Source organism: Micromys minutus (assembly GCF_963924665.1).
Source record: "Micromys minutus genome assembly, chromosome: 9".
NCBI lineage: Eukaryota > Metazoa > Chordata > Mammalia > Rodentia > Muridae > Micromys > Micromys minutus.
The window spans coordinates 37,049,646-37,067,300 of NC_137978.1; the positions used below are offsets into that span (position 1 = coordinate 37,049,646).

Genomic DNA, 17,655 nt, shown 5'->3' on the forward strand with positions numbered 1-17,655 from the left:
TTAGCAGCAGACCTGAGGAATACCTGCACAACTCAATAATTAGTAGGTAGTTGGTGATTTTATCAAGAGACATGGGGAGGGTATTGCCGTGAGTTGAGCAAATATCAAGGGAGAATTTGATCAAAATAAAAACCCATGAGAAATCCTGTGAGTCAAAACAAATTTTTATTGAATAGAGCTCTTGAGCATGATTGTCAGTAAACAACTTGAACTTGTGAGAGGTTAAAACTATAGCTAAGGAAGGAATGGTGAGAAGTCGTAGGGTTCAGAGCACAGGCAGATGGATTAGAAGATAGATGTCCTCGGACACAGAAGGAAGACTGCCAGCAGAATACAGAAGGCTCTAGGGAAGATTCGACCAGGCGAACAGACCATGAGAGGCAGTGGGTAAAGAGAAGAATGTTTGCCAGAAATCTCAGGAGGCCAGCTTTGGGTGAGGACTAGTTTGTAAGAACTATGAATTTCTTTTGTTTCTTAGAGTCTTCTATAGGAGGTGAGACAAGACAGTTTGGAAATCAAGGTTTTATGGTGTGCTAGTAAGACAAGAACTGGGAAGCAGGACAGCACTAAAGAACTCAGTGGAGCCGGAAGGAGCACGGTGGGGACCATTGGCAGCTAAGTGTCAGATAGAACAGCTCTGGGATCCATCTCAAGAGAGCTGGAAAGATGAGCAGTTGGTATCACAGAAGGCCATGGTTAAAATTCTGAAGCAATTTGTTCCAAATGTGGATAAGACAGTGAGTGACCTTAGCAGTAGATATCTGAAGTAGAAGAGAGGTGATAGTCACTGGAGGTATGGGAGTCGAATGGATTGCCCCACATCAGGAACTGGGGTACACCAAAGGACTATTTTAATATGGGAAAATAACACAGAGTTTAATAATAATAATAATAATAATAATAATAATAATAATAATAATAATAATAATAATAAACAGTGCTCAGAAAGAACAGATGGTAAGTTACAAGTTTATCTCTGAGTTTCATAGGGAGGTGATCTAGAAATACCAACAGGAAGCTAGGAGGATGTACTATCCCAAACCCTAGCCTCCCCAGCCCAGAGTAAAGTGTAGAAAAATAAAAAAGATTCCAGTAACAAGAAGTAAAAGATGACTTTATATGAGAGATTTCATGAGGATTGAGACAGAAGAAGCAGCCTGTGGTATACAAGAGGACAAAATGAGGTAGAAGGAGCTGTCAAGCATGGATGTGGCTGGAACATGGCTCCCTCAGTTTCCTTGCCTCGAGGCATGGATAAGTTGTCTCTCTCACCTCAGGTCTCTTATATGCAAAGTGCTCCCCATGAGGAATGAAAATTTTCACATCAACCTGGTCTTTCCACAGGAGTGTTAAAAGGAACAAGGGAAAGAAGGGATGTGGAATCATTTTGGAAACTAAATCATTCCCCAGGTATGTGGGTAGTTACTGCACTTTTCATCTCCACCAGGGCGGGGTCTGGTTCTGATAGGGATGCCCAGATGGTACTGTGGTATCAGCTCTCCCCTCTTTAAACACAGAATGAGTCTTTGTGTCAGGTTATACTCACTCTTTTGTACATGAAGAACCTCTAAGGCTGGAGGATTCTATCTGATGAGTCTAGATTGCTTGTCTCAAAGAAGTTGAGTCTTATTTCATTCATTCAGAAGATCAGACATAAGTATGCTATCCTGCTCCCTTACAGATGCTCTCTACCTGACCCTGTGACATCCTCACACTGGTGTAGTTTGCCTTCCCTGAGTCTGGAAGTGAGGACCCTGAGGTCAGATCTATACAGAAAATGGAGCAGGGCAAGTCAAGGATAAGGCACTAACTCATCTCCTTAGCTAGGTATTCTTAAGCTAGTCACTGCACCTCACTGGGCCTCAGTCCCCTCCTTTCTATTCTGCAGATGGAGTTGACACCTCCTTCAAGTGCTGTGTTAGAGGTCACAGGAGCTTAGAACAGTAGGTCTTGTAACTTGTAGACTACTGTCCTTAGATCCAACTGCTTTCCTGACTACCTCTGTAGTGCACTAGGCAGGTACCTGTGCCTAACACTATTACCAAGACTCCCCTTGCTCTGCACACCTATTCTCAGCAGACGGTAATTGAGCCTTCTGGGTTAGTACATCACTCATGTGCAAAGTCAGTAGTTGTCAGTGATGCACATGGTCCTCTATCTTCACCACCCTGCCCTCTTCCCCTCCGTAAGCAAACATGCCACACACACCACCTCACACGTCACCTCACATTGTTTCCACCTCATTCCCTTCCTGCTAACCTCAAACATGCTAACTGTTCTGCTGCTTCAGGTCTTTGCTCAGATGTCACTTCATGAACGCCTCTCTGGCAATCGCCTGCCCTGCTGAATTTATATTCTAATGGGAATGGGCTGACAAACATAAATGCATAATGGTGTTCAATATGTAGATTGTTAGCTCCTTTATACTTCTGTAACAATTACTAAAGTAAGCTGCTTACACACAACCGAAACTTATTTCTCCCAGTTCTAATTGCTGGAAAGCCAAGATGAAGGTGTTGGCATGTCTGTCATCTGATGAGGACCAGCAAGCCTGCCTCACTTAACCTGCAGACTTGGGTGGGTGTTCCCCCTTGGGCTTCCTTCATAAAAAGAACACTGATCTTTTTATTAAATTTGGCCATTGCCCAAACTCCTAATATAATCACTTTTGAGGGTTGGAAACTTCAACATAAGAATTTGGGGAAAACACAATACAGTTGACAGTATGTTGTGTAATGTCTGTGTGTATAAACTTGCATGTATATTTTTATGTGAACAAACACACATACTTCCTAGTCCTCATTAAAGACATTAGTTGGATGGTCTAAAAGGGGCATATTTATACACACAGACCACTCAACCACATCCCTCTCCAGAGTGTCTGCAGCTGCTTTCATTGTTGGCATCACAGGGACTTTTAGTGAGGGGAATGACTAGCTCACACAGCCCTCCTACTTCCAGTCCTCTTAGCACCTTAAAACCCCCTGAGGGTGTCTATGCCTCTAATCATCTGCTGTCTCAGCACTTCGGCTCTTGTCTGCTCAGTGCTGACAAGCTGGAAAGATTTGCTAAAGCTCTATAACCTTAAACAAAAGAAAGGAAAGGTCAGACTGGGCCAGCTCGTGTGATGTTAGCCCTAAGACCCTGAAGGAAGGTGGGCAGGCAGGAGGACATAGGTGAAGATGCCATTCTTAGCTCTGCCACCAGGCAGTTCTGTGACATAGGTGTCTACAGTGCTGAAGGTGCACGGGATGAAGCCACTGTCTACAGAACAGGCCATAACCAATACAGAAGATGCTTGGAGGGACTATTTATTTCAGCAGTGAAACCGATGTGGTCCTAGGAGCCAGGACCTCCTTAGATAAGCTGGAGTTTGCCTGAAGAGAGGCACCGACTGAAGAAGGAGAAGGGAAGACGTGCAGAGGGAAGACATGTGCAAGGATATGCACAGTGGATGACAAAATAATCAGATCCCAGATCACACAGGGGAAAAAAGAAGAGCTGTGTTTCAATCACAGTTGAGATAAAAGCTGTAAACAGGGTCCTAAATTAATATTGAGATTCCTGGTATCCAAGGCAAAAATCATGTGTTTTGTTTCATTCTGCCCTAGTGTGAGATTGTAGGGAATGGACCCAGAATATGCTTCATCAGCTTTATCTCTAGTCCCCAAAGAATTGGCTCTAGTTTCATGCAAATACCACCATTTCTCTGGTCCCCAAAGCCAAAGCAAAAGTAAGTACCCACTTCTTCCTGTCCTACCACCCATCATTGCCCCAGTGTGAAATTTCCAAAAGCTGGACCAGCATGACAGAAGGAAGTGGTGACGTCTCTTCATTCCCTGGGCTACCTCCAGTCGTCTCCTAGCACTTGAATGTTGCCGTGAGTGTCACCTCTGAGCCACGGAGTATGTCAGGGACCAGTGGCCATGGACAACCAGTCATTTCGTGCATTGTGCTAAGTGCCCTTCTGTCCGTCAGGGTCAGATCGACATCTGGAGAGCCGAGACCCCCCTCGCCTAAGTGGCCGGGACCCCTCCTCATGGACAGTGGAGGATGTGATGCAGTTTATCCGGGAAGCCGATCCTCAGCTTGGATCCCATGCTGATCTCTTCAGAAAACATGTAGGTGCCTCTGTCTGACTTCCTGTGTGCTGTAACCAATAGATCTTAAGGGGCATGGCTGTCTGTTCTGCGTCCATAGAAACATAAAGCAAGCAATGCCTTTTTAAGCAGATCCCACTGGGCACTGTGCTTACCTCAGTCTCTTAGCACAGGCTCTCACTGAGTCGCATTTCCTGGAGCTCAGTTCCAAGTTACAGGGATCTCTTTCTCAAGGGTGCTTTATCCCTGTCTGCCTTGGTATGAGAGTCAGGGATTTCAGCCCAAGTTAGAGAATTCTATACAAGAGGCCCCTGCTTTCTTCTTCATGGGTCCCCGTCCTCTGCTCAACTGTGAGCCCAGTGCTTCCTTCAAGAGACCACTTACTTGGTTCTGTGGCTGAGCATTGCTCTTGCCCCCTGCTCTGACCATTCCCCAATTTTAGGGCTCAAACCCATTTCCCTACCTCTTCTGCTTGGTGCCATTCTTCCTGTGGTCACAGAGATAGTCTACCCCCGTCACTGACCATGTAAATCTTTCAGGCAGGTGGGTTTGCAGGGGCTCCAGAATAGGCCTTAAAGGTTACCACTGCCTCAAAAGGCCCTGAGCTCAGTGCACAATGCATCTTGAGGATCAACGTCTGTACAGCCTGCCCAGGTGCACTGACTGGAAGCTTCTTAGAGGCTTAGGGCAAGAATACAGCCCCCAGCAGCAGAGAAGAACAAGGTGGAAGCGGCCTGTCCTATAGTGCCTGCCTGGGGAGAAGTGCTCAAAGTGAGAGGGAGGGGAGCAGGCAAACTTCAGGATCCCAGCAGCACTGTGTGCCAAACGCTGCTCTGGATGGTCTTTGATTGGCACCTCTGATGGCGGCTTTTCCCCACCCCCAGGAAATTGATGGCAAGGCCCTGCTCCTGCTGCGCAGCGACATGATGATGAAGTACATGGGCCTGAAGCTGGGGCCTGCCCTCAAGCTCTCCTTTCACATTGACCGGCTGAAGCAGGGCAAGTTCTGAATGGGGAGACACTCTTCTCCCAGGAAGCCACCAGCCAGCTCCCAGGCACCTTAGTAGGGCTCTGGGTGACCTCAGGACTCTAGGAGGCTGGAAAACCGCCTCTGCTACCCTTCCTGCCCTGATGTGTCCTTCCATGAAGGACTGAGGAGGGAATAGTGGGCCCAGGGCTGGTGCTGCTCTTCCCATTAGCCTGCTGTGGCTCCCAGGCCCTTCTATTTATTTCTCAAGGCTCTTACAAGTTTAGACTGAGCACCTTTCAAGAGGTGAGGAAGATGCCAACCCTAGGACCTTGGTACCCAGGCCCCTTACCACCTTCTGGGCTTGGCATAGTGTCCCATGGCTCCCAGCTCATGCCTTCTCACTGGATCCCCAGACTCTGAACCTATGGTGCAGACCTTTTATAAAGAGATCCTTTCTTACTGCTAATTTATTGCTTCTGGCATTTGGACTTAATGCTTCTCTTGCACCAAACATTTTGGAAGAGGGAGACCATCCTCTGTGGTCCAGAGAGGGCTTCTCCAGAGAAGTGCAGCCCTATTTCAGAAGATACTGCCTTAGGGCCCTTCTTCTCTAGAATGGACAGAGCATATGGCTCACTGAGCATAAGGTGAGGGTCCCTCTTCCTACACTGGGTACTTTGTAGCCCCAACCTTCATCTCTGATGGAGTTTTCCCCTCACCCTGCCCCCACAGCTCCCTGCCCTGGTCAGAATTGCTGCAAAAGATGGGGCCTAATGCTATTAGGCCACGGGGGCCCCAATGGTGGGACGGAGGACCTCAAGGCTGGAGGGGTTTTGTCCTCGGCTAGCTCCTGTGCTTCCTCCTAAGCAAGTCAGCAGCACTGCTGCCCCCACTGCCATCTGAACTATTTTATGTCAGTTTGTTTATAAATAAAAACCAATACAAATGCCTCTGTCTTTTTAACCGGTTGACATCCAAATTATTCAGCAAGCAGGTCACCCCTTCACTTTGTCTTGGTTCTTATACATGTAAAACAAGGAGCCTCAGCCAGATTATCCCTAGGAACTCTTCTTGACTCATGGTCCAGTCTTCTCGGCCTTTTGACTAAGATCAAGTATAGTATCTTGACTCATAGTCCAAAAGAACAGGCTACTGTCCAAGTGCCCACAGCACCCAGCACCTTGCAGGCCCCAGGCTCTCCCCCAGTTGCTTCCCTGTCAGGTTGACAATTGTTAGTACTATAGTTTGATCAAGCCAAGAAGCAATCCAAGGGCTAGCAACTCCCAGAAGCCTCAGTAGGCTGCTTTCTTCCTCCTCGTGGAATAAGAAAAGATGCAGACAGGTCTTCATACACATGACCAGGGCTTGGCACCCCATCCCAGGCTCAGACAGATGTTGGCTTCCAGTGAGAGCATGTTTACTGAAGGTGGAGAAGGCTGTCTGCAGCCTGAGATAACAGCCAGGGAGCACAGCAGCTTCACTGTTACTGTGTGAGAGCTGTGGGACAGCTGACCCAGGCATGGCTGCAGGGGTGACCCGTTTAGCACCTGCCAAATCTTCAGAGTCTCATTTGGCCACCCTGTGCCTTTGGCCACCTTCTGCCTCCAACCCTACATGCAACAAAAGTTCAGGCATGCCTTCAAAATGGCTGCCAGTAGGAAGGCAAACTTGATTGAACTAGTCACTGTGGCCTCCCCCTTTTTCCTAGTAACCAGGGACACTACAAGTAGAGAAGTGTGTAGTGAAGTGTTTATCTGGGAGCTGACAAGATGACTTGGTGTTTGCTGTACAAGCCTGAGGACCTGAGTTTGATCCCCAAAATTCAAAGGTAGGAGAGAACCAACTCCAGCGTGTCCTCTGACAACCACATGTTCCATAAAACATGCACTCCCTTTCCCCACATTATAGATAGTAATGAATCAGTTTCTAATAATCACAAAAAAGTCCTAAGCTAAGCCTTGCCCTCAAGGAACTAGCTGCCACACTGGCAGAGGCTGCATGTCACTCAAGCAGCAGATAGCATACTCCCTCCCTCTCCCTCCCTCCTCCCCCAAGATGGCTAGCTGATTTTCAGTTCCTTCTAGATAGCAATAACAAGAAATATCTGTGTTTGGCACAGAGAGGAGCCTTGTATCAGGGGAGCCCTGGAACACACCGTGTACATTTTGGTTCATTCTGGGAGCAGCAAGGTCCTGTCAGTGCGTTCAGTGGGAATTGGAGACCAAGGAAGGAAGTGGAAACTTTAAAGAGCAGAGCCAAAAGAGAAGGTGTCTGGTGGCTTGTGTGAGCATTGAAGAGTGGAGAGGTGGTGTAGAGGGAAGAAGCATCTTCAGGTTCTAGATTCTGCTCCAAGGGCACCCATGCCAAGCTGTGTAGCAGGCAAGCAGTTGTGTAGCAGGTGAGCAGCTGTGTCTGCTTACATTGCCTAGCAGACACTCTGGTTGTTGAAGACTATTTTGCTCAGTATCCCAGCCCAGCCTGTCTGAATCAGAAGGCATTGTTGGCCTTCGTGAGATCACAGAAGCTTTACACAGGCCCCGCCCACTTCCTAGACCCTGATTCTGTCACCATGCCAAGTCCTAAGTGTCCTGGATCAAGGAGTTGTGGGAGCTCAGGGCTGAAATCTCCTATGCCCCTGCAGGAGCCAGCAGGACATGAAGATCATAGGCCTCCTCTTTCCTCTGGCTGCTTGCTCTGAATGCCCCCACTGCAGCTGTTGTCGTTCTTGGACTCTGACTGCCTCAAGGACCCATCTGGAAAGATGCAGTCTGGTGGTACCTGCTACCTAGGTTGGAGGCTGGGGGTGTGGGGGTGAGTGGAAGGCTCGTGTGTGTGTGTGCCTTACACAAGCCTAGGGTAAGGTATAAGGAACTATCTCTAGTCCCTGAGCCACCTCAAGTTTTATGTATATATGCAAAGACCCCTTTTATGGGGAAGGACCATAGTTGTAGTCTGTGTGCCAGAATCCTAGAACCTGCTAACCCACACTAGCCTCCTAGCAGGTTTTAGAATCAGTGGGAAAGGCAGCCCTTTGTTTGGAAGTGTGGTCTCTTTAACCATCTTGCTAGGGCCTAGAGACTTTTAAGAACCTTCTGGAAGTCAGAAAACCCCAGAGACAGCCAGGAGGTCCTAGATACAGATTGAGGAGTATCTAAAGGATATGGAGACCTCAAAGATTCCTAACCCTTCAGGCAAATCCCTTATCTGCCCACAAGCTCAGAGGCCTGGCTCAACCCTGCCTGGCTCTTTTCTAGGCACCCAAGGAGGTTACTTGCCCTCTGCCCTTTCTTTCTGACCCTGCCTAGCCTCTGCCAGTCTACAAGTCTTCAGAAGCCTCAGCACCTGTGAGTCCACTGGGAAACCCTGGCCAGTCTGAGAGTCCAGGAGGAGCAATCAGCAGTGAGGACTACCAAAATCCCTTCTGAGGTAGACCACCAAGACCCTCAGGAAGAGATCAGCACAGACACAGATGTGGGAGTCTCCTGTGATGTCCCAGGGGAAACAGTCACTGGAAGAGCTACCTCTAAAAGAGTCCCCACCCAAGGACTCTGGCCTCAAGACAGTTCCCAGCACATATACTCTTTATGTGGGCCACCTAAACCCCCAGTTCTCTGTGCCTGTGCTTGCCTGCTTGCTGCGAGACACCCTAGAGCGGCTGGAGCTGCCAGTGGCCCGTGAGCAAATCGAGGTAGTGAGGAAGCCACGAAACACTTATGCACTGGTACAGGTGGCTGCCCAAAAGGCAGCACTGGCCTCCCTCCCCTGGCGCCTGCAGATGGCCTTGGAGGAGCAACTAATCCTCAAAGAGCTCACAGCCCGTGGCAAGGAACTGGTATTGAGTGAGGGCTTGGAGTCCCTACACCACAGGGAGGTAAGTGCATTCTACCCATGAAAAGACCATGTATGGCATTAACTGTGCACACCCAGGGGATGTGACTCAAATGACTGACCCTTCTACTAAAAGGGAAACTAACTCTTAGGGACCCTTTTGCATTCCAATCAGGTTTGGGACTAGAACATACCAGGTCCTGATTTTCTCCTTGGTCTACCCCTCTTGTTCCATTGACAAACACTAGAAGCAAGGCTGACGCAGGCAACCTAAGCACTGTCTTTGTCAAGCCTTCCAAGAACAGAACAGACTCTGCCAGTCCCAAAACTGAGATGGCTGTGTGAGAACAGATAAGTCCTCACTGCCCACTGGGTCAGGGGACCAGAAATCCGGTCCTAAGGCCTAGGACTTAGGAATCATGGAAGACAGAGAAAGTATGTTGAGATAGGGATGTATCTGGAGCTCAAAGCTGGAGGCCACAGAGGCAACTGAGGAAGGAGGCTGGGCCAGAAGGTAGACCCAGATCTACATATGTAACAAGGGAAAACAGGTGCAGGCCAGTTTTTTGGGGGGTTAAAGGTTAGACTACCTATGTATCCTTGGTCTTCTGTTCTGAGGACAAACCCATGGAGCCTGAACTGTGGAACTAAATAGCTCTGTGATAGTTTTTTGATACATGTGCACCTATTGTGTTTCTGAAGCTAAGTTCATCTTCTTTTGGGAGTTGTGGGCTAGTAGGGCTCTGTCCATTTCCACACACCAGCCCAGTTGAGTGTCAAGCCCTGTAGAGGTGAAGGCATCAGAGACCTGGGAAATGAGGGTGGCCACTGAATTGGCTTTTATTGCTGCCGAGAGGATGGGAAGAGGAAACTGATGGGTTGAGACACTATGGAGGTGACTATACAGAAACAAACTGCCAGAGCCCTGGAGACAAAGTAGAAGCCACAGAGGGACTCAGGAAGGGCAGGAAAAGCCAAGATTCAGAGGAACTTTTCATTAGCCAGTAAGTAGCTGGCAGAGACATTCAGGGACAACAAAGAAGGAAGGGTCCCTCAGTTCAGGGACCTGCATCTCTGCCCAGAGGACTGCAGGACTACCAAATGCTTAGAAGAGGACTGCTAGGAAAAGTGTGATGGGGGTCTGACAGTCCTTTAAGTTAGGTTCCCCTGCCTTTCTGCCTTTGCCTATACACCCAATCTTGACCTCGCCCCAGCAGGAGGACAGTGGTCCAAGTCCAAGCCACAGCCCTGGCCCAAGCCCTGGCTTCAGGCGACCACCGCTGCCCCAACTGGCAGACCCTCCCCCTAACTGGGGCTCAGCTGGGCGTCGGCAGATCTCTCAGAACCGACCCAGTGGCGTGCGCTCTGACAGTGCCATTGTGCACCAGAAGATCCTGGGCCAGGAGCAGCTTTTCCAGGGTGCCTTCCTTGGCAGCGAGACACGGAACATGGAGTTTAAGCGAGGCAGCGGTGAGTACCTGAGCCTGGCTTTCAAGCACCATGTGCGGCGCTATGTATGTGCCTTTCTCAACAGTGAGGGTGGCAGCCTGCTGGTAGGGGTCGAGGACAGTGGCCTGGTGCAGGGCATCCACTGCAACCATCGTGATGAGGACCGTACACGCCTGCTGGTAGACTCCATCCTGCAGGGCTTCAAACCCCAGGTCTTTCCCGATGCCTACACCCTTACTTTCATCCCTGTCATAAGTACAACCACAACCAGCATGCCTCTCAAGGTGAGCTACTTGTCATCATGCAGGGCAGTGACACTGTCCTGTGATATTTATTGCTGAGCAGCACGGGCAGGGGGCAGCAACAGGAGCTAGCTTAAGGAAAGGAGCCTACCAGGCTGCCTTCAGGAGCTAAAGTATGGGACTACCCAAGTGGAATTGGGACTACCACCATCAGATGTGGCACCTTTTGAGCCTCCCTTGCCCATTAAGGTACTCCGTCTGACAGTGCACACCCCCAAGGCTCAGGGTGAACCACAGCTGTACGAGACAGACCAGGGAGAGGTATTTCTAAGGCGTGATGGGAGCATCCAGGGCCCACTGTCGGTTGGCGCCATCCAGGATTGGTGCAGGCAGGTGAGGAGGATCTGGCCAAGGTGAGCTGAGGTCAAGCTGACTCAGACCCCACCAGCCATTAACCCCAAAGTGCTAGGCAAGCCTAGAGAAGGGGTGGGGGGGGGCTTGAATAAAAGGAACTCTGCCACCTCTTCCCACAATTCATTGCTCAGTGATTAGGGGTAAAGTCCCAGCAGTCATTTTAAATTCTGTGCCCCAGTCCATAGCACAAAACCCCACCCACCCAAAAGGCCAGGGGATCAAAGATTAGACTACTGAGATCCTAAAAGGAAACTAGAAAAGGGGCAAGCGCTGTACTGAAGGAAAACCTGGCAAGGAGGTAAAGAAGGGTTGAGTCCTAAGAAGGAGCCTTTCTAAGAAGGGACCACCAGATGGCAGGAAGCAGAGGGTAAAGAAGCTACACTGGGGTAGTCAGGTCCCTACGCCAACCCTTGAAAGGCTGCAAAGGAGGCTCCATCCCAGTGGATGGTATACAGACAACCTCAAGACTCTTTGTCAGAGGCAGCAGCATGGTCAGGGCCCCCAAGCTGTAGCCCATCCCTGGAGGGAGGACAGCCTCACACAATAGTAGCCTAATTTTCTGCCACCATGCTGTCCTCTCAGAAGTGGACAATGGAGCTGGGCAAACTGGAAGAGAAGGTGAAGGTGTTAACGCTGGAAAAGGAACAGCTTCAGCAGCAGTTGAGGCAGCGCCAGCCACTGTCCTGCAGCTGCTGTGTCCTGTGAGGATGAAGAAGATATGGGTTAAGACTTGGAATAAAACCTATTTGGGTCACCTCCTCTCTCTCAGCATTGCACACACAGGAGCCATGTGTCTTTACCTCAGAGTGGGCACAGTAACATAGCTAATAAACACCTCTTGGGACATCCTCAAGGAGCCCTGCTTTCAGAAAATTTGGCTAGTCTTCTAGAGCTGAGTGCTAAGGGACTGTAACTCTAATTCCAACTAAATGTAACTTTTGCTTAAGCCAATTACAGTGGGCTAGGAAATCTGTCAACCTGACTTGGTAACCAGTTACAGGGCACCCTGCAGCTCTCCCCCAACCTTCTAGAACTTTCATGTGATCACTGCTTACTCTGCATGCACAGGAATCCCTAGTTATTTCTAAGACACTTGGTCAGCCACCAGAGGCTGCTGCATCACAAGTCGCATGCCCAGCCCACACCTGCTCAGGAGCCAGAGCCCACTGGTGCAGCACACTTCAACCACTCAGCACCCACCTCAGCTCTGCCCTAAGACCATGCACTTTGGGCAACAGTGCCTAACTGCCTCAGTCTTGATACCTGTGAGACAGTGACAGTGGACAAGGGGCATTTTGTCACCATCATATAGTATCTGGCATCTTGGTGGCTATGGCAAAAACAGCCATTCATAGGACAGGACTAGCCAGACAAAAGGCAGAGCTAGATCCTGCCGCACCTGCCCTGTCCGCACAAATTTCATCATAAAAAAGCCACCTGTACTAGATCCTCCTGCCCCCTTACACCAGCCATGTGTGCCACAGCAACCAACCCACTCCCACCTCCGCACTGGGTGATCTCTGCCTAGAACCCTCTTCCTTCAGAGCTTCAGGACTTTAGCTTCCCCTCCAAGCTGGCCTTGGATCCTCTGATATACTGCACACAAATACTGGTTTTGAAAATTTAGTTACCAAAGGAGCTGAAGGGGTTTACAACTTCACAGGAAGTACAATATCAACCAACCAGAATCCCAGAGCTCCCAGAGACTAAGCTACCAACCAAAGAGTACCCATGGCTCCAGCAACAAATATAGCAGAGAATGGCTTACGCCCCTGTGTAGGGGAATGCCAGGGCAGGGAGGCAGGAAGGAGTGGGTGGGTGGGGGATCACTTATAGAGGCAGGGGGAGGGGGAATGGGATGGGATTATAGAGGGGAAAACATTTGAAAGGAGAGTGAAGCAGGCCATCTGCCACCAGGAACAGTGGAGATCCAGGAACGCAGGCCTGGTGAGACTGTGCTGCCGAGTAGCCGGGGCTCAGAGAGGTCTGGGCTGAGCACCCGGAAAGCGCCCCCCCCATTGGTTCAGGGGAGCAGGAACTCTGCCATAGGGGCTCAGTTTTCAACCCTAGGGGCTGTGCCTGCAGAACAGGCGCTCAAGACCATCTGCCACCAGGAACAGGAGATCCAGGGACACAGGACAGGTACATGGGAGAGACGGAAACCAATCACTGACAAGACCACGTATAATCACAGACAACAAGATGGCAAAAGGAAAGCGAAAGAACTTACCCAAGGGAAACCAAGAAAACCTGGCAACACCAGAACCCAGCTCTCCTATCACAGCAAACAGCAGAATGCCAAACACTCCAGAAAAAGAAGACTCAGACCCGAAATCATACCTCAAGATGATGATAGAGATCCTTAAACAAGAACAGGAGGAAAAGCATAAAGAAATAGAAGCTTTTAAAGAGGAAACAAGAAAAACAAATCAAAGAACTAGAGGAAAACAGAACCAAAGAGATGAAGGAATTTAAAATGGAAATGGAAACAATAAAGAAAACACTAAAAGAGACAACCCTGGAGGTGAAAAACCTAAAAAAGAAATCAGTAGTCCTAGATGCAAGCATCTCCAACAGACTACAAGAGATGGAAGAGAGAATCTCAGGGTCCGAAGACAACATAGAAAACATAGACAAAACAGTCAGAGAAGATGCAAAAACCAAAAAGCTCCTAACCCAAAATGTCCAGGAGATCCAGGACACAATGAGAAGACCAAACCTAACAATAATAGGAATAGAAGAGGACAAAGAATATCAAGAAAGAGGCACAGTAAATATCTTCAACAAAACTGTAGAAGAAAACTTCCCTACCCTTAAGAATGAGATGACCATGAGCATAAAAGAAGCCTACAGAACTCCAAATAGAGTGGACCAGAAAAGAAATCCCCCTGACACGTAATAGTCAAAACACCAAGTACCCAAAGCAAAGAAATACTAAATACTAAAAGCAGTAGGGAAAAAGGCCATGTAACATATAAAGGCAAACCAATCAGAATAACACCCAACTTCTCAAAAGAGACTATGAAAGCTAGATGATCCTGGACAGACATCATGCAGACCCTAAGAGAACACAAGTGTCAGCCCAAGCTGCTGTACCGAGCAAAACTCTCAATCACCATAGATGGAGAGACCAAGATGTTCCGAGACAAAACTAAATTGACACAATAACTGACCACAAACCCAGCACTACAATGAATTATAGGTGGAAAACCAAATACAAGGAGGGAAACTACATTCTAGTAAAAACAAGAATACCTAAGCAAGAAAACCAAAAGAAGAAAGACATACAGGCACAATTCTACCTCTAAAAGCAAAAATAGCAGGAAACAGCAACCACTATTCCTTAATATCTGTTAACATAATTGGACTCAATTCCCTAATAAAAAGATATAGGCTATCAGACTGGATACATAAACCGAATCCAGCATTTTACTGCATACGAGAAAATCATCTCAGAGACAAAGATAAAACACTATCTCAGAGTAAAAGGTTGGGAAAAAAACTTCCAAGCAAACGGCCCCAAGAAGCTACCTGGAGTGGCCATTCTAATATCAAATAAAGTACATTTTCAACGAAAAGTTATCAAAAAATATAAGAAAGGACACTTTTTACTCATTACAGGGAAAATTTGTCAGGAGGAACTCTCAATCCTTAAAATATATGCTCCAAATACAAGAGCACCCATATTCATAAAAGAAACCCTACTAAAGTTCAAAAAATACATTGCACCTCACACAATAATAGTGGGAGACCTCAATATCCCACTCTCATCAATGGACAGATCATGGAAACAGAAACTGAACAAGGACATTGTAAAACTAGCAGAGACTATGAACCAACTGGAATTAATAGATATCTACAGAACATACCATCCTAAAGCAAAAGAATACACCTTCTTCTCAGCACCTCACGGCACCTTCTCGAAAACTGACCACATAATTGGACACAGAACGAGCCTCAATCAATATAAGAAGATTGAAATACTCCCATGCATCCTTTCAGATCACCATGGTCTAAGGCTGGTCTTTAATAACAACAAAGACAACAAAAAGCCCATATACAAATGGAAACTAAACAATGCTCTATTAAACGATAGAAGGGTCAAAGAAGAAATAAAGAAAGAAATTAAGGATTTTCTAGAATTTAATGAGAATGAAAACACAACATACCCAAACCTATGAGATGCAATGAAAGCAGTACTGAGAGGAAAACTCATAGCTCTGAGTTCTTCCAAAAAGAAACTGGAGAGAGTATACACTAGCAACCTGACAGCACAGTTGAAAGCTCTAGAACAAAAGGAAGCAGATACAACCAAGAGGAGTAGACAGCAAGAAATAAACTCAGAGCAGAAACTGACCAAATAGAAACAAAAAGAACCATTCAAAGAATCAACAAACCCAAGAGTTGGTTCTTTGAGAAAATTAACAAGATTGATAAACCCTTAGCCAGACTAACTAGTGGGCAAAGAGAGAGTATCCAAATTAACAAAACCAGAAAGGAAAGTGGAGAAATAACGACTGAAACTGAGGAAATTCAAGAAATCATCAGATCCTACCACAAAAGCCTATACTCAACAGAGCTGGAAAATCTGGAGGAAATGGATGAATTCCTAGACAGATACCAGATACTAAAGTTAAACCAAGACCGGGTAAACCATCTAAATAATCCCATAACACCTAAAGAAATAGAGGCAGTCATCAAAAGCCTCCCAACCAAAAAAAGCCCAGGTCCAGATGGGTTCAGTACAGAATTCTATCAGACATTTATTGATGACCTAATACCAATACTCTCCAAACTATTCCACAAAATAGAATCAGATGGAACACTGCCTAACTCATTTTTCCAGGCCACAATAACCCTTGTTCCTAAACCACCCAAAGACCCTACAAGGAAAGAAATAGAACTTCAGACCAATCTCACTTATGAACATTGATGCAAAAATACTCAAAAAAATCCTTGCAAACTGAATCCAAGAACACATCAAAATGATCATTCACCATGATCAATTAGGCTTCTTCCCTAGGAAATCCATCAACATAATCCACCATATAAACAAACTCAAAGAAAAAAACCACATGGTCACTTTACTAGATACTGAGAAAGCATTTGACAAAATTTAACACTACTTCATGTTAAAAGTCTTGGAAAGAACAGAAATCCAAGGCCCATACCTAAACATAATAAAAGCAATATACAGCAAACCAACAGCCAACATCAAACTTAATGGTGAGAAACTTGAAGCAATATTACTAAAATCAAGGACTAGACAAGGCTGCCCACTATTCCCCTACCTATTCAACATAGTACTGGAAGTCCTGGCCAGAGCAATTAGACAGCAAAAGAAAATCAAAGGGATACAAATTGGAAAGGATGAAGTAAAAACATCACTGCTTGCAGATGACATGATAGTGTACTTAAGTGACCCCAAAAATTCTACCAGAGAATTTCTACAGCTGATAAACAAGTTCAGCAAAGTAGCTGGATATAAAATTAAACAAATCAGTAGCCTTCCTCTACTCAAAGGACAAACATGTGGAGAAAGAAATTAGGGAAAAGATACCCTTCATAATAGTCACAAACAATCTGAAATACCTTGGTGTGACTCTAACTAAGCAAGTGAAGGACCTGTATGACAAGAACTTCAAATCTCTAAAGAAGGAAATCAAGGAAGATCTCAGAAAATGGAAAGATCTCCCATGCTCATGGATTGAAAGGATCAACATTGTAAAAATGGCCATCTTATCAAAAGCAATCTACAGATTCAAGGCAATCCCCATCAAAATTCCAACCCGATTCTTCAAAGAGTTGGAAAGAGCAATGTACAATTTCATCTGGAATAACAAAAGACCTAGAATAGCGAAATCCATCCTCAACAACAAGAAAACATCTGTGGGAATCACTATCCCTGACCTCAAGCTATATTACAAGGCAACTGTGCTAAAAACTACATGGCACTGGTACAGAGATAGGCATATGGATCAATGGAATAGAATAGAAGATCCAGAAATGAGCCCTCACATATATGGTCACTTGATTTTTGGCAAAGGAGCTGTAAACATTCAATGAAAAAAGGACAGTCTTGTAGGGAGCTGTTTGTGCCACACCCAAACATGGCGCCGGCTTCCCGCCGAGAACTCAGCAAACAGAGGTGTTGCCCAGCCAAGAGACTTAATGCGCATGCACCACATACATCATAGCCCGCTCTCTGGGCATACTATTGAGTTACTGGAGGGCGCACCAATCAGGTAGCGACACGAGTCTCCTGGGCATATATAAGCAATGCTTTTCTCTCCCACGTGGAGAAGTCCCCTGCTCAAAGGAGAAGTCCCCTGCTCAGGGAGATCCCCTGCTCAGAGTATTGTACAATAAAGGTTGTTCGCAGAAGAATCCTGTGGTTGCACGCCTTTTCCTACCGGCGGGAAGTGGGGTGCGCGACACAGTCTCTTCAACAAATGGTGTTGGTCCAACTGGCACTCAGTATGCAGAAGAATGAAAATAGACTCTTATCTCCTTGTACAAAGCTCAAGTACAAGTGGATCAAAGATCTCCACATTAAACCAGGTACACTGAAATTATTAGATGAGAAAGTAGGGAAAACCTTAGAACACATAGGCACAAGAGAAAATTTCCTGCACAGAACACCAATGGCTCA

At 46.9% G+C, this 17,655-nt stretch overlaps 3 protein-coding genes across 6 annotated transcripts in view; 2 read left to right on the forward strand and 1 right to left on the reverse strand.

The window, feature by feature from the left end:
* SCMH1 (Scm polycomb group protein homolog 1) overlaps positions 1-5,504 on the forward strand; it is a 118,276-nt gene extending 112,772 nt beyond the window's left edge. For all 4 annotated transcript variants that reach the window (XM_080920905.1, XM_080920907.1, XM_080920906.1 and 1 more), the window contains 3 exons: positions 1,345-1,410; positions 3,979-4,121; positions 4,985-5,504. In XM_080920905.1, the coding sequence (XP_080777031.1) occupies positions 1,345-1,410; positions 3,979-4,121; positions 4,985-5,110 (335 nt within the window). In that variant the 3' untranslated portion in view covers positions 5,111-5,504. The remainder of the gene's footprint in view (positions 1-1,344; positions 1,411-3,978; positions 4,122-4,984) is intronic.
* Positions 5,505-6,589: 1,085 nt separating this feature from the next.
* SLFNL1 (schlafen like 1) lies at positions 6,590-11,708 on the forward strand (the record flags this gene model as incomplete). Its single annotated transcript, XM_080921240.1, has 5 exons — positions 6,590-6,724; positions 8,501-8,941; positions 10,113-10,631; positions 10,839-10,982; positions 11,586-11,708. 5 exons carry the CDS (start codon positions 6,590-6,592, stop codon positions 11,706-11,708), a joined length of 1,362 nt encoding a protein of 453 aa, XP_080777366.1.
* CTPS1 (CTP synthase 1) overlaps positions 11,639-17,655 on the reverse strand; it is a 38,370-nt gene continuing 32,353 nt past the window's right edge. Inside the window, exon 19 of the mRNA XM_080920807.1 lies at positions 11,639-11,702. The gene's annotated coding sequence lies outside the window, so the exon portion shown is untranslated. The remainder of the gene's footprint in view (positions 11,703-17,655) is intronic.